This window comes from Callospermophilus lateralis, chromosome 2 (assembly GCF_048772815.1).
Source record: "Callospermophilus lateralis isolate mCalLat2 chromosome 2, mCalLat2.hap1, whole genome shotgun sequence".
In the NCBI taxonomy this organism is placed as follows: Eukaryota; Metazoa; Chordata; class Mammalia; order Rodentia; family Sciuridae; genus Callospermophilus; species Callospermophilus lateralis.
The window spans coordinates 22,581,450-22,595,257 of NC_135306.1; the positions used below are offsets into that span (position 1 = coordinate 22,581,450).

General features: G+C 38.9%; 1 protein-coding gene across 7 annotated transcripts in view; it reads right to left on the reverse strand.

The window, feature by feature from the left end:
* Musk (muscle associated receptor tyrosine kinase) overlaps nucleotides 1-13,808 on the reverse strand; it is a 98,133-nt gene that overhangs the window by 69,082 nt on the left and 15,243 nt on the right. For all 7 annotated transcript variants that reach the window (XM_076843198.2, XM_076843196.2, XM_076843194.2 and 4 more), the window contains exons 3-5: nucleotides 12,132-12,283; nucleotides 10,398-10,525; nucleotides 9,272-9,413 (exon numbers count right to left, since the gene is read on the reverse strand). In XM_076843198.2, the coding sequence (XP_076699313.1) occupies nucleotides 9,272-9,413; nucleotides 10,398-10,525; nucleotides 12,132-12,283 (422 nt within the window). The remainder of the gene's footprint in view (nucleotides 1-9,271; nucleotides 9,414-10,397; nucleotides 10,526-12,131; nucleotides 12,284-13,808) is intronic.

The following is a 13,808-nucleotide window of genomic DNA, read 5'->3' on the forward strand; positions in this document are numbered from 1 at the left end:
AGGACCACTGCAAATTTACGAAAACTGCAATCGTCAGAAGCACGGCACACGTTGGGGTTTTAAATACCTCTCTCTGTGGCATTTGTCATATTAAGAGCTGCAGCATAAACAAAGGAAAAAAGCAAAAACATTACACGATCGCTTCCGCTTTTGTAGGTGCAACAAGACAAATGTGATCTCTAGGACAGAAGGCAGCCAGAAGGCTAACATTTGGAAAACAGCACTGATCTCTTCTAGGTGGATCTATTGACCTCTGCTTATGGGAGAAGATAGATGGATGATAGATAGATAGACAGATAAATAGATAGATAGGAAGAACAGACAGACAGATATGAATTTCTTTTAGTTTTTTGAAATTCTACTTTTCACCTTCCATTCTGCATATATGTTTGCAAAAAAAGAAGTTTCTGAGGAGATTTGGTCAGCCCTAAGGTTCAAGGTCAAGCCTTCAGACTTATCAGGAGCCCTGATAAGGGTTAGCAATTTATGCACGGAGGCTGCTTACATTGTTCCCAGGGCTTGCCTTCCCTCCCTTCCTCAAAGTGCCTTGCCCACGTGTAGAGACAGAATGCTGCTTTTCAAAACCCAGTGTGGATGAGGAGTCCTACAGGCTGCAACACCTGCCTACAGGCTGCAACACCAGTCCTACAGGCTGAAACCTGCAACACCTCTACCTACAAGGACTGTTCTCACTCCTGTTCTGCTTTAGTTCCTCTCTGAGTCTCACTGGGGGTATTAATGCCAAGCCACATTTGCTGCAAACCTTTCTTGGCTCCAGCTTCCCTGTCTTTGTCTTAATGGATTAAAACTCTCAGGGCAAACAAGGTAAAAATGGAAAGTGCCATCAGCAGGGAGCTGGTGACACTCCAAATCTACCCACTTCAATTTGGATCCCAAGGACTCTCTATCAGATTTTATACACAAAACAGGATTTATCTGAGTGTGAGATTCATAGAACACTGTCAGATCCACATTGAGATAAATTATGTTATGATAGTTAAATCGAAGAACACAAGGAAAGAAAAATGTATCTATTATTTGTTCATTGTTAATGTGCCTTTTCCATTAATTAAAAAAACAAAGACCCATCTGGACATAAAAACAAGACTGAGGTTATTAAACTAAAGGGATTTAGTTTCTGTGGTATTATTATTCTTTAAACACATATTTTTAAAAGGAGCATACGCTGTTGGTTAAACATGAGGACATAAAAAAATCAATATGGCACTTGAGAGTTATCCAAAGTGACCACAGTAGCAACTCTCCTTGAAACCCCAGCCCAACTATTCAGATGAGCATATGTCATTGTCATCGCCCTGGGCCACTGAGTTTCTTACTGGCCTTTCAGAGTGCTCAGGAGAAAACTGTTCCAGATGTACCAAGAAAATGCTGGGGCTCATTCTTTAAAGTACAATGTAGAGCAGAATAGAGAAAAGGCAAAACTGTCTCTTGGGAGAAAATTTCTTCTATGAGACCCTGAAAAGCCACTCAGACTCTGTTTTCATCCCAACAAAGGTATTATGTGGTTAATATTTTGAGGGGGAAAAAGACTACATGGAAAATGTTGCTTTCATTGCTTTGGGGACCTATTTAACACAAATGATCACAAACATAAATAATATTTCTATTTAAACATAAGAAGGCTTTGTGAGATAGTTATGGTCGGTTTATTAGTTTTATCATTGTATGTTTATTCCCATATTTGGAAACAGCTAAGGAATTATCTCAGTTAGAAGGAAAAAGCCACAAAACAGGTATAATGGCCTTTAGCAGCTGTAAGGCAAATCTCAATTTCAGAGGCATTAAGATGTAAATCCATAAAATGTAAATCAAAGGAATGAAAAAATTAGTCAATGGTGATGGTAAGAAGCCAGTGATTCAAGGATGGACCCCAGATACGAGTTATATAGTATGGTAAAATAAGAAAAAAAAATTCAGAATACATGAAATCTATTATCCAGATTTCTTTGGTGATCTTAGAAAAAAAGATGTCCCCTGGTCCCATCCTGCCATAAAACCTATTCTAATGCCCACTGTCCCAGAGGTACCTGAGATTTGGCTGAACTTTCCATAGGAAAGTTCTACAGCTATGAGGCTGACCACCCTTCTCTGCATTCCAGATGCCTGTGGAGTTGGGGAAACATTAGAAACTCCCCTGCCAACGTTTCAACTTGGTGTACCTACGTAGGTCTATTCTAGCAGTGCTTCATGTCTCTTGGAACTTTTGTTTGTGTTACTTTTCCCTTTATGCTATAAGTCAATGGCACCTAACAAAGTATGGAAAATGTTCATAGAGAAATCAGAACCCAAACCGAATGTTCATGGTGGATCCTGAAAACCACTATAAAATCACAAAGGGCAGGTTTCTGTCTATAAGTAAGAAAGAAGAGTTAAATTGATAGAAAATCCATCCATTTGTTCTCTGACCCCTTCCCTTCCTCCATCTGGATGGCTCCATTCATTTCCTCTGCAGGCCTCCCTCTGTCTCTCCACACTGGTTCATTTCCTAAGGAAATGGTGTGTTCCACGTTCCCTTCATCAGACCTCCACCCTGAGCATTCTTGCTGTGAATACCTAATCAACACAGGGATCAACTGCCTTTGACAGAACTTTTCCCATCTTTGAGTTTGTCTTGGAGAAGAAGAGAGCAACAGAGCTGCAAAAATAACATGTCACACCAGTGAACAGAAAGAGATTCATGGATCTTTCTCCAAATCATACATGTTGGGAAGACATGTTTTTTGAAAGCATAAATATGTCTATTAGTTGTTTCTAGTTATAAAGGTTCAAAAGCACAGAGCAATGTGAAAAGTAAAAATAGAAGTTAGCTCTCAAGCAATCTACATGCAGAAGTCATGACTGTTGGGTTTGATACACATGTACTCCAATATCTATCATATATTGCTCTTTAACTTACTTTTCACCTATGAACATAGCATATTGCTAATGAATTAATATTTTAAAGCACTTGGAAGAGTACCATGTATATATATGATAAGCACTATACAATTGCTTTATTAAATTAATTAAATAATTAAAAACAGCACAATTATGTAATGTTTTATACGTGCTATGCTGACTAGTAATTACTGCAAACCAAGATGTAAGTGCTGTTTTTATCTCTATTTTATTTTTGCAGGGAATGGTACCAGGATTGAACCCAAAGGCATTCAACTCCTGAGCCACATCCCCAACCTTATTTTGTATTTTATTTATAGACAGGGTCTCACTGAGTTGCTAAGTGCCTCACATTTGCTGAGACTGGCTTTGAATTTGTGAGCCTCCTGACTCAGCCTCCCGAGCTGCTGGGATTACAGGAGTGCATCACCGTGCCCGGTTTTATCTCTATTTTATAGAGGAGACAACTAAAGCTCAGAGATGGGAAACAGACCCACATCATGTACATGGTGGACATTTTTAGAAGTTATTACCTACAGATCTATTTCATTCTTTTTCATGTCTGAATGGAACTTCATCACACAATCTCCTACCGATATAAAGTTAAATTCTTTTTAATTTGTTACTGTTATAAACAATTTTGTAATAAATAATCTTGAATATACAATTGTGAAAAATTTCCTTTAAATAAATTTGCAGAAATTAAATTGATATGCATTTTAATGTTTGATTTTTTTTTTCCAAAAAAACCTCCACTAGACTATACAAAACTATCGGCATAGATGAAAGTGATAGTTTCCTGACATCCTCTCTAGGGTTGAGACTCAAATTGTCCCATGTAAGTAATCTTTCTTTTCAATACTTTAATTGTCTTTGATATTTCATTACGAAGTGTCTCGGTAAAATCATTTATTTATCGGTTCTTTTTTTTTAACCAACGGGGACTTGATTTGCTTCTTATACTTGAGGATTTGACTTTCATCAGTGTTGTCAAGTTCTTAGTCACGTTTTTGAGTATTTCCTCCGTTTTCTATATATCTTTAATTATTTCTTAAACTCAATTTCATCTTTTCTATCTTTTTTTCCCTGCACTAAATTCTAAATTTTAAAGAAATCTCTTTTAATGGGTGAATTTTTTCTCTAATAAGCCATTATTCTGTTAATTTTTAAGTTAAATCATTATTTTTAATATGTTAAAATCATATTTAATTCTTTTTTAAAATTGTCTTTCCTAATGTGCTTTCTTCACATTTTATTCCTCCTTCTGTGTTCTTTTTTAAAATTTTTCCTGTACCGGAGATTGACTCAGGGGCACTTGACCACTGAGCCACATCCCCAACCATTTTTGTAAAAAAAATTTATTAAGAGACAGGGTCTCGCTGAGTTGTTTAGTGCCTCGCTAAGAGATTTCAGAGGCTGGCTTTGAACTCACGATCCTCCTACCTCAGCCTCTTGAGTTGTTGGGATTACAGATGTGCGCTCCTTTTGGGTCTTTTAATCACTCTTATCATATTTATGTTCTAGTCCCTGTTATGTTGCTTATTTACTGAACTCCTTTGTACATTATGGAAGCGAACACCTATTCAAGGTATGTTGCTTCCTGTGGGTCTACAGCTTTGCACTGTGAACTCAGTCTCTGTGTGATTTTATCTCTGAAAGTCCTAGGTCACCAGGGTCAGGTGTTGCCTTTTGGAGTATTTTTGTTGTTAATATGTTGATCTGGAACCATTATTTTGTTAGCTTCTCCAGGTGACGATTCCAGATTGCTGATAGTATTAATTCCATATCAAACCTTGTATCCTAAGTGTTTAATATTCGTCATTAGAAGAAATATTATTTCCTCCCTCTCAATTACAATTCAGGAAGCCACAAGCTTTTGAGATCTTGCCTTTTTGTGCCCATAGATGGATTTTTTTCTCACCTGTCTTTCCACCTCTATGATTCTCAGTTTTATGAAGGATCTCAATGCCAGCTCCCACTTCATGTGGGTCTGAGACCTTGTCTCCTGCTTCTTTACTGATCTTTATGCAATCACTTAGGTTACAGAGATGGGCATCTCTCCCATGACCTCCAAGACAATGGAGAATCTGCTCATGAACTTACTGTTCTATTTGTTTAATTCTTTTCCATTTCTGGCTTTTGGAGATTTACATTTTTATTCCTGTGAGTAATAATACAGCTAACCCAGCTTTTCTAGGTGTTTGTAGTAGGCAGATCTTCATATTACCTTGTCTGTCACATTGCAGAAACTATAGTGTTTAACCCTGGTATATCTGATAGTTGGATATTAAATGCTAGGCTAATTTGATATATAAAAATTCCACTATTTATCTCTTCAGTCTCTTTTGCAATATTTTCCTTTGGCCTATTTTCCTGCCTGGCAAAGTTCCAACACTTTTGTCCTGTCTTTAAATTTAACTTTCTACTTTCTCTGAACTTCACTTATAAAGCAGAGCAATGCTGGGTGGGGGACCCATCCACGTGCAGGTTGAGACCACTCCATAAGCATGACCTTCCCTGTTCTCTACTGAAAGCCTCATGCTGCTCCATAGTCCCGGTTTCCCTTGTGAGTCATCCCTCTCATCCTGCAGCTATTTTAAAACTTTTCCACTCTCCTTACCCTTATGCCAGCCCCTTACAAAAGCATTTTCAGAGGATAACCTTCCTTTCTACCTCCTCAAGGAAATGGAGACCATGAGGCCAGCATTTTCTCGAATTCCAGTTTATGAACTGATTCATACTGGAAAATCCTTCCCTGTCCCTTCTTCCTGTTAGAAGGAAGAACATTCTCTTCCTTTCCAAGGAGAGTAACCCTATAATTTATCCTGGAAGCCTGGATACTTTTGAAAGTGAAAGAGGGACTCTATTAATAATTATTCCAGGACAACAGGTGTGACCAGAACTGTCCTGGAAAACCAGGACACGTGGTCACCCTCTGTGCAAAGCTGATCGTCCCACCCGGTCCCTGAACACACCCTGTGCAGGCTCAAGAACACATTGCCTTCTCGCTGTCTGTTCAAATTTCCTTTCTCATTCCTGATCTAACATTGTTGATATTCTTATAACAATTGCTCCCTTTTTTTTAAACTCTTTTCCTTTCTCTGCTTAATTTACCACAAACTCCTCTCCATCCCCCCTCCCCCCGCCTCATTTATGGTATTTTAGCCTCTTGCCTCCCTTCCATTCTGATACTACTCTTGGACCGGGTCACACAGGCCTGTGCTGTTCATCAGGAGGAGAGACAGCATTCAGTGTGACTCAGTTTCCTAGACTCTACTCCCTGGATGGCCTCTTTCCCATTTTCCTAAAATGACACAACTTAGGACCTTTTCCACAGACTGTTAGCAATGATTAAATGAAATAATCCTTGAAAAGCATTTAGCATCTGTGGAACATTTTAAAATGCTAACCATCTCCTTGCTTATCCTTGTTGAAAGGCTCTGTATGTTACACTTGGAATCTTCTTGACATGAGACAGAGGGTAGAATACCTTTACTTTGCCCTTCCAGAGATCCGGCAGTCATTTGGAAAGGGAGTTTAATTCCCCTGTGGTAGGATGCTTTTTTCCTGTTTGTTATGACACACCGGGTACAGTGTGTTAACATGCCTGGCATATTTATCCTTGTTAGGTGCTCTCAGGGGCAAAGCCTATCTTTTCTGGCATGCCCATCTGCAATAAGTGTAGCACAGCATCAAACGGCATTATAAAGCTCTGATTCAAAACAGCCATCACGTGGCTACTTGCAGAATTACTACATGACACACACATTATATTCATCTGCCCTGACTAATGATCATGGTTCAGCCTCACCTTTGACCTTCACCACTGCCAAGCACTTTTGGGTTCTTCTAGTCATTTCTCTGTTGCTTTTTCACTGGTTGTGAGCTGACCCTTCCTCTAAATGGGTCATGTCTGCATTCTATCTTGCAGGACTGTCAACTATTTCCTCAAGTGGAAGTCAACCTTTCAGAACTTCCAGAGTCCAAATGGAATTTCTGTAATATTCATGTTTTAATAGTAATTATAATTAGAGTAGATACAATTTATTACATCCTTATTATGTTCCCGAAACTGTGCTGTCACATATTTTCGCTATTTTAATAGGGACTAGAGAGGATAGAAATAGACGTGTGAGCTAAAATGATTATCTTACCTACTCTGAGAGGAACTTTTAATATATGAGCTTCTCAGTACTAGCAAGTTTTTTGTTTGGTTGGTTTCGCGTTTATTTTTGGTACTGGGAATTGAACGCAGTGTTGTTTGTTGCTTTCCTACTAAGCTGCAGCCCCCAGTCCTATCTATCTATCTATCTATCTATCTATTTATTTATTTTGAGGCAGGCTTTCACTAAGATCCAGTGGCTGTCCTCAAAGTTGAGTTCCTCCTGCCTCAGCCTCCTGAATCACCAGGATCACAAGTGTGAGCCACCATGCCTGGTAGCACTGCTAGCACATATTAACTGTTAAAGCAATGAGCATTTCCATTTAAATGTTAGGAAGAAAGAAGGCAGTATTTAGTCCTACTAATGGCATGGTTAAAAATGTGTCAAGACAAGACTTGTGTAATTGGATTCCAACCAATTAAGATAGGTGATGATTTTCTCTAAGCCAATGTTAAAACATTTTTTTTCAATACCTATGAAGACAGTGACCTAAATGATTAGCGTTGTCTTTTAGAGTAGAGAGGGTTTATATTTGATTTCTTAATGGGGAAAAGTCTTTTGTGGAATTTCATACCAATAGATCGGGTTAATTCTCCAGTATTCCATGGGAAGTTCAAGGAATAACTGAATCCAGGTAGATATTCAATGCATCTGAATGTGTTTATATTTTTATTTAGCTTTCACTGAAATAACCACATTAATTGTTGCATACTAATCTTCTCTAATTCATAAAATATCAAAGTCACTATGCTGAAAATGTATCTTTTTATGTCCTGAAAGCCTCTAGTATTAACCAACTTCATTCTTCCCTACAATGAGTTAATGGAAACTCGATGAACGAACAGGGCAGTGACATACTAAAATGTTGCCTCAATTAGAGGCAAATGTAGGAAATGAGGTCATTAAAGCTGTTAGAGGAAGGGCACAAATCCACTCAGGAAATAAAACCGACTTTAAAAGAGCAAGTAGAAACTGCATGAGTGAGAAGGAGGAGATGCCAGGAATGATGGATTTGGGCCAGAGAGAGTCAGAGGGAATCAAAGAGGAGGCCTTGAAGCCTTTCCTGATTGAACTATAACTTGAGCCAACATGTGGTAGTCCAACATTTTATCCATTACAGAGAAAAGCAGGAAAACGGGTGGCAATTCCTATAGCCAACACTTACCAAGTACATACCAAGGACCAGACTCTGCTACACACTAGCGATACTTGATTTCATTGAAAACAACAAACCCCACTTTTCAGATGGGAACACTGAGAGCCAGAGATGTAGAATCTGTGGCTTGGGACAGGAAGGGGTCAGTACTCAGTTTACTCACCTAGAACAGGTGGGCTAGTAATTCCTACTTTTAAGCAAAATGGGGTATAATTTTAGGTCGAGAACCCAATGGACAAGTGAATAGAACGCTATGGTCTGTTTGGATTCTGATTTCTTAGTGAAGACTTTTCACACTGAGTTAATGAATGAATTAATTTAAAAAATATTTGACAACATAGCACTATGTTGACAACTTATTCCATAATCCACAGAACTAGGATCACTTTTGATTATCTGTTTTTGAGTCATAATTTTCCTCATCCCTTTGTGACAGAATACAATATGGAAAAAAATATTATTTTCCTCTTTATATCTTTTTTAAAAAGTCATTTAATATGCTGAAAAACTTAAAATTAATATCTCCAAACATATCGATGAGGGAGAATTGTCTAAGCCAGGAAGAAGTTTTAAAATGATGTTCTATTGTTTTGGTACGATACTGAATTTAGTCAGTAGTAGTCAAAATTACCAGAGATTGAGAGTGATAGATGGAACATCATTTTATTTTATTTGGCATTAAACCCAAGGGTGTTTTGCCACACTGAGCTACACCCCCAGCTCTTTTTATTTTTTATTTTGAGACTGGGTCTCACTAAGCTGTTTAGGGCCTCACTAAGTTGCTGAGACTGGCCTGGAACTTGTGATCCTCCTGTCTCAGCCTCCCTAGTTGCTGGGATTATAGGCATAAATTGCTGTGCCCATCAGAACGAAGCTTTTTACACTAGTGAAAATTTCCTTTTTTAACTTTTTTGTTCTCATAGTACGAACCTCTGGTCAACATCTGGAGGAGTTGAGAGAACTGGACTACCTACGTCTCTTCTCTCTCAAGCCTTCCTAGGAAAACATGAGGCCTCCTGACAGCACAGTGACAGGAAGCCTTGCAGCTTCTTACCCTCGACTTCCAGCTTCACCAGTTTGGAATACGCGGTCCCGAGGCTGTTTTTTGCCACACATCGATACTGTCCTGCGTCCTCCTTTTGCACATTATGAATCCTTAAACTCCCAGATTCAAGAACTGCCACACGGGAATTTTCCTGCCAGAAATAGGAATATAAGTTGGAAAACATTCCTAACCAAGGAAACATTTGCTTATCTTATCATCATCATTATTACTTAAAAAATATTAGCCTTTATTGGGCATTTATTATGAAAAACACACAATATTAAATGCGATAGTGCAAGATGACCTAAATTAAGCATCACAAAAATCCCCCAAAACTGTTTTTATTACATAGATATCATTAAAATTTGACATTATTTGTTTTTACTTTAATATAACAAAGTTTATCAACTTTATAGCTTATTTCAGTTAAATGACATATGGACCTCTGTGTATTTCCCGTGGAATATGCTAGGCATGGAAAGATGCAAACATATTCTATGATTTCACTTAGATTATAGATGTGAAGATGTGAAGATGTAATGTGAAGATGGGAAGGGACAATCAGGGTATAGTATATTAGTAAATGTGGTGCTAAGATACAAACGCAGCACAAATAAGCATATAAATAATAGATTTCTTAATTGACTAGTGTTCATGGCCAGGGAGGTATTTGTCAAGGTGTTTGTTCATTGATCTTGAGGCTTCTTGCTCCAACTTCTCTCCAGTGTGCTCATTTCTTCTCTTCCAAACTTCACTTCTCTCCCTCCTCTCAAGAAATGCCTATTCTCAAGCTTGGATTTTGGTTTCATTTTTTAATTTATCCTTTAAGTCTCAATGATTCAATGTTAAAATAAATAAATGAATAAATGATTCAACCAAGCAACCAACCAACCAAGACCATTGTAGATTTGCTTTGGCTTTGCCTCCTTTTCCATCCCTAACATTACTGGTTTCCATCTCTTTTCTTCCCAAGCCAGACTGGAATGCCCTACTGTTTGCGTAAATAGGAATAGACATATGTAAGTTTGGTCAGAATGTATATGGAAACATTTTTATACTAGGAGTCTGTCAGCATGTAGCTGAGTGCAAGGGCTTTTGTATTTTAAAATGCTTTATATACACAATAATCACTTACCCTGAGAGCACTGTCCCCCTTGATCCAGGATACGGATGGCTTGGGATTGCCCATTGTAGTACATGGTAGAACTGCCTTTAATCCCTCTATTATTTTTACATTTATGGGAGGACGAGTTATTTTAGGTTCTACAGGAAAACAAAGGTTCAAAATTAAAAAGGCAATGTAACTTATTGAACATAGAATTTTAACTTTTTATTTAATTCTAAATAGTCATTTTGAGAATTATCTTAAGCATATTGTATTACAAAATTCATCAAATGCTAAGACAACTTAGGGGATATCAAAAAGAAATCAGTTTTAAAAGTTTGGGTTACACTCCTGCATATTTCCCCCAGAGATCTAAAATCAGCATACTATAGCAACACAGCCTCATCAATGTTTACAGCAGAACAATTCACAACAGCTAAATTATGGAATCAACCTATATCTCCATTAATAGATGAATGGATTTAGAAATTGTGCTATATACATAATGGAGTTCTACTCAGTCTTAAAAAGAATTCAGGTAAATGGATGGAAATGGAGAATAGCATGTTAAGTGAAATAAACTAGACTCAGAAATTATCCCCGATGCCAATCCAATCATGAGGGCACGGTTTTGAGAAAAAGGAAAAAGAAGGTTTATTGCTTTGCTAACAACAGAGAAACGTGAGGGACTCCTGTCCCAGAGGCTGTGAGTCTGCCCATCATGGGGAACTTTTGCTTTTAAAGAGATGATTCAGAGAAAATGAGACTAGTGAGGAGAGATCAGGAAGAAGATGATCAGGGAAAAGAAGCTCATGAAGGAGAAGGTCAGGGAGAAGAAGGTTGGGAAAAAGAAAAAAATCATGTCAAAGTGACAAGGGATGTAGTCAAAGCTTTAAGAGAACCCCTGTTACAGTAGGAGTGAGGGAATGAAGAGAGACTTAGATACTCTTGAGAGAGAGAGATGCGTGAGCACAGTTTGTGTTGTCCACTTGGAAGCAGGTCATGGTTCCCTTAATCCTACAAGCTGGACAAAGAAGTGTCCATGATCAGAAAGCAATATATTGAGGCTGGAGATTTTCAATGTAGACCATTTCCAGCTAGTTATTGATCGGGCAGACTGATAACAAGTTAAGATAAACTTTAAAGGATTGGTGAAGGTCAAGGAATTGTGAAGGTGAAGTGGCTAATGGTCCTACTGCAGGGACTGTTAAAGTCCTTTAGGATGATGACCCGAGTATAGGGAAGGCTGTTTAGAGTAGATGACACGATGAATAGTCAGAGAATGGTATAAGCCCTCCCTAGAGGACAGATTTTGCACAGGCTTTTACAAGCATAGGAGCTTAAAAGTAGGTAGGAGCCTGGGAGATCAGCATTGGTATTCACTAGCCCTGTAGACAGGAGGTAGGGAAAATGCAGCATCCTCTATTTAACCAGAAAGTGACTCAGAAGAAACTCAAGCTTGAAATGAGGTAAAAGGGTAGAAATGTCCAAAAGGTGCCAGATAAAGTGCAGTAAATAATGTAGAGGGAAGGTCCCTGTCAGGGGGTGAGGAAATAAAGGTCTGTGTGACTATGAGAAAATGGGAGGGTCAGAGAACTAAGAGGGCGGCCTTAGGGTGGTGACTGGTGGCCCGAGTCAGAGGGATAGAATTCACTGGCCTCAAGGCCAGGCTTTGAACCTGAACTTGTCTCACTGCTGAACCTCCAGGCCTGTTCCAATTGCAAGTCAAGTTTAAAATCAACGGGCGATTCTCTCGCCACTCACTCATCTTCACTTGCAGGGCCCCGCAGCTCTCGGCAGCCCCTCCCACGCCGTTGTTGGCCACGCAGCAGTAAATGCCATCGTCGCTGTCCTCCACGCTCAGGATGGTGAGGAGCTGCCCGTTCTCCCGGATGCTGTAGCGTGTGTCAAAGAGCCTGCGGGTCACAGAGGGAAATGGCAGATCAAGATCGGTGCATTTTTTTTGGGGGGGGGGGGAGGGGAGGGCTTTGATTACCCAATTAAACTAGTGACATGGTGGAAGTTGAAAAAAGGCAAAAGGAAACATGAGTGAGTTCTGCATAATAGAATGATGATTGTTGGCAATGCTTTTAAAGGGTGATGGCTGCTATTAAGGCCAAGGGTAAAACTTACTTTACTCAGGATAGTATATCCTAACAAGAGTCTTCTCTCATAGTTATTGAGAAGAGGCCACTAGAAAATGAACACAAGCACACACACACACACACACACACACACACACGAAAATGAACACACACACACACACACACACTCGGTGAATACACTCAGATATTTACAGAAGTAACTAACAATTAATTGAATATTCATTCTTTCATTAAACAAATCTGGAGGGATTAACAAGTGCTGGACACAGTTCTAGTTACTTGGAATACATTTAAAAAAAGCCTGACAGTTTGGAAAAAAGGCATTATTTATATTATCTATTTAATTGCATGTAAACAAACTGTCCATTGAGAAGGTAATTAGGGCAGCAGAAAGAAATTTAAGAGGAACCACCAATATAAAGTGAGTTGTAGCTGGGTACAGTATATCAGTAACTCTAGAGGATGAAGTAGAAGGATGGCAAGTTGAGGTCAGCCTTGGTAACTTAGCAAGACCTCCGGTCAAATTTAAAAATACAAAGGGCTGGGGAAGTAACTCTGTGGTAGAGTGCCCTGGGTTCAATTCCTAATATCACACACACACACACATACACACACACACACAGTGAGTTATTTTGGGTTTTCTTTTTCTTTTGCTTGTTAGTTTTTACAAACACAAAGTGTTCTTTATGCCAAATATCCATCGTGAGCAGAATGACAATTCCCAAAGTCTCACTCACCAGAGGAATTTTGCACATGTTAAGAATAAGAATCTTAACGTGGGATATTCTAGATTATCTACTTGTGCAAGATGCAGTGATCAGGGTCCTTTAAAGGTGGAAGAAGGAGGCAGAAGGGTCACAGGAGACATGACAATGGAGTCAGAAGTCAGAAATAAATACAGGTTTTGGTACCTGGAAGGACAGTTCTGCTGCAGCAAATATCTAAAAATGGAGATGTGGCTTCACAACTGGGGAATGGGTAGAAGTGGAAGAATTACGAGAAGCCTGTTAGATAAAGCCCAGATTTCTTGAAGAGGCTGTCAGTAGAAATATGCATGTCAATGAATCTGCTCCTGAGGACTCAGAGGAAGTGAGAGGCATGGAAGAAGAAGTCCAAACCATCTTAGAAGATACCTCAGTGGTCATGAATGGACTGTGGGAAATATGGCTGTCAGAGCACTACAGGTGGAGGCTCAGAGGGAAATGAGGGATGTGTTACTGGAAAATGAAGGAAAGAGGATCCTCGTTATGTAGTGGCAGAGAGCTGAGCTAAATGGAAGACAAACTTATAAACAATGATCTCAGATATTTCGCTTGGGAAATTACCAGGGAATGTG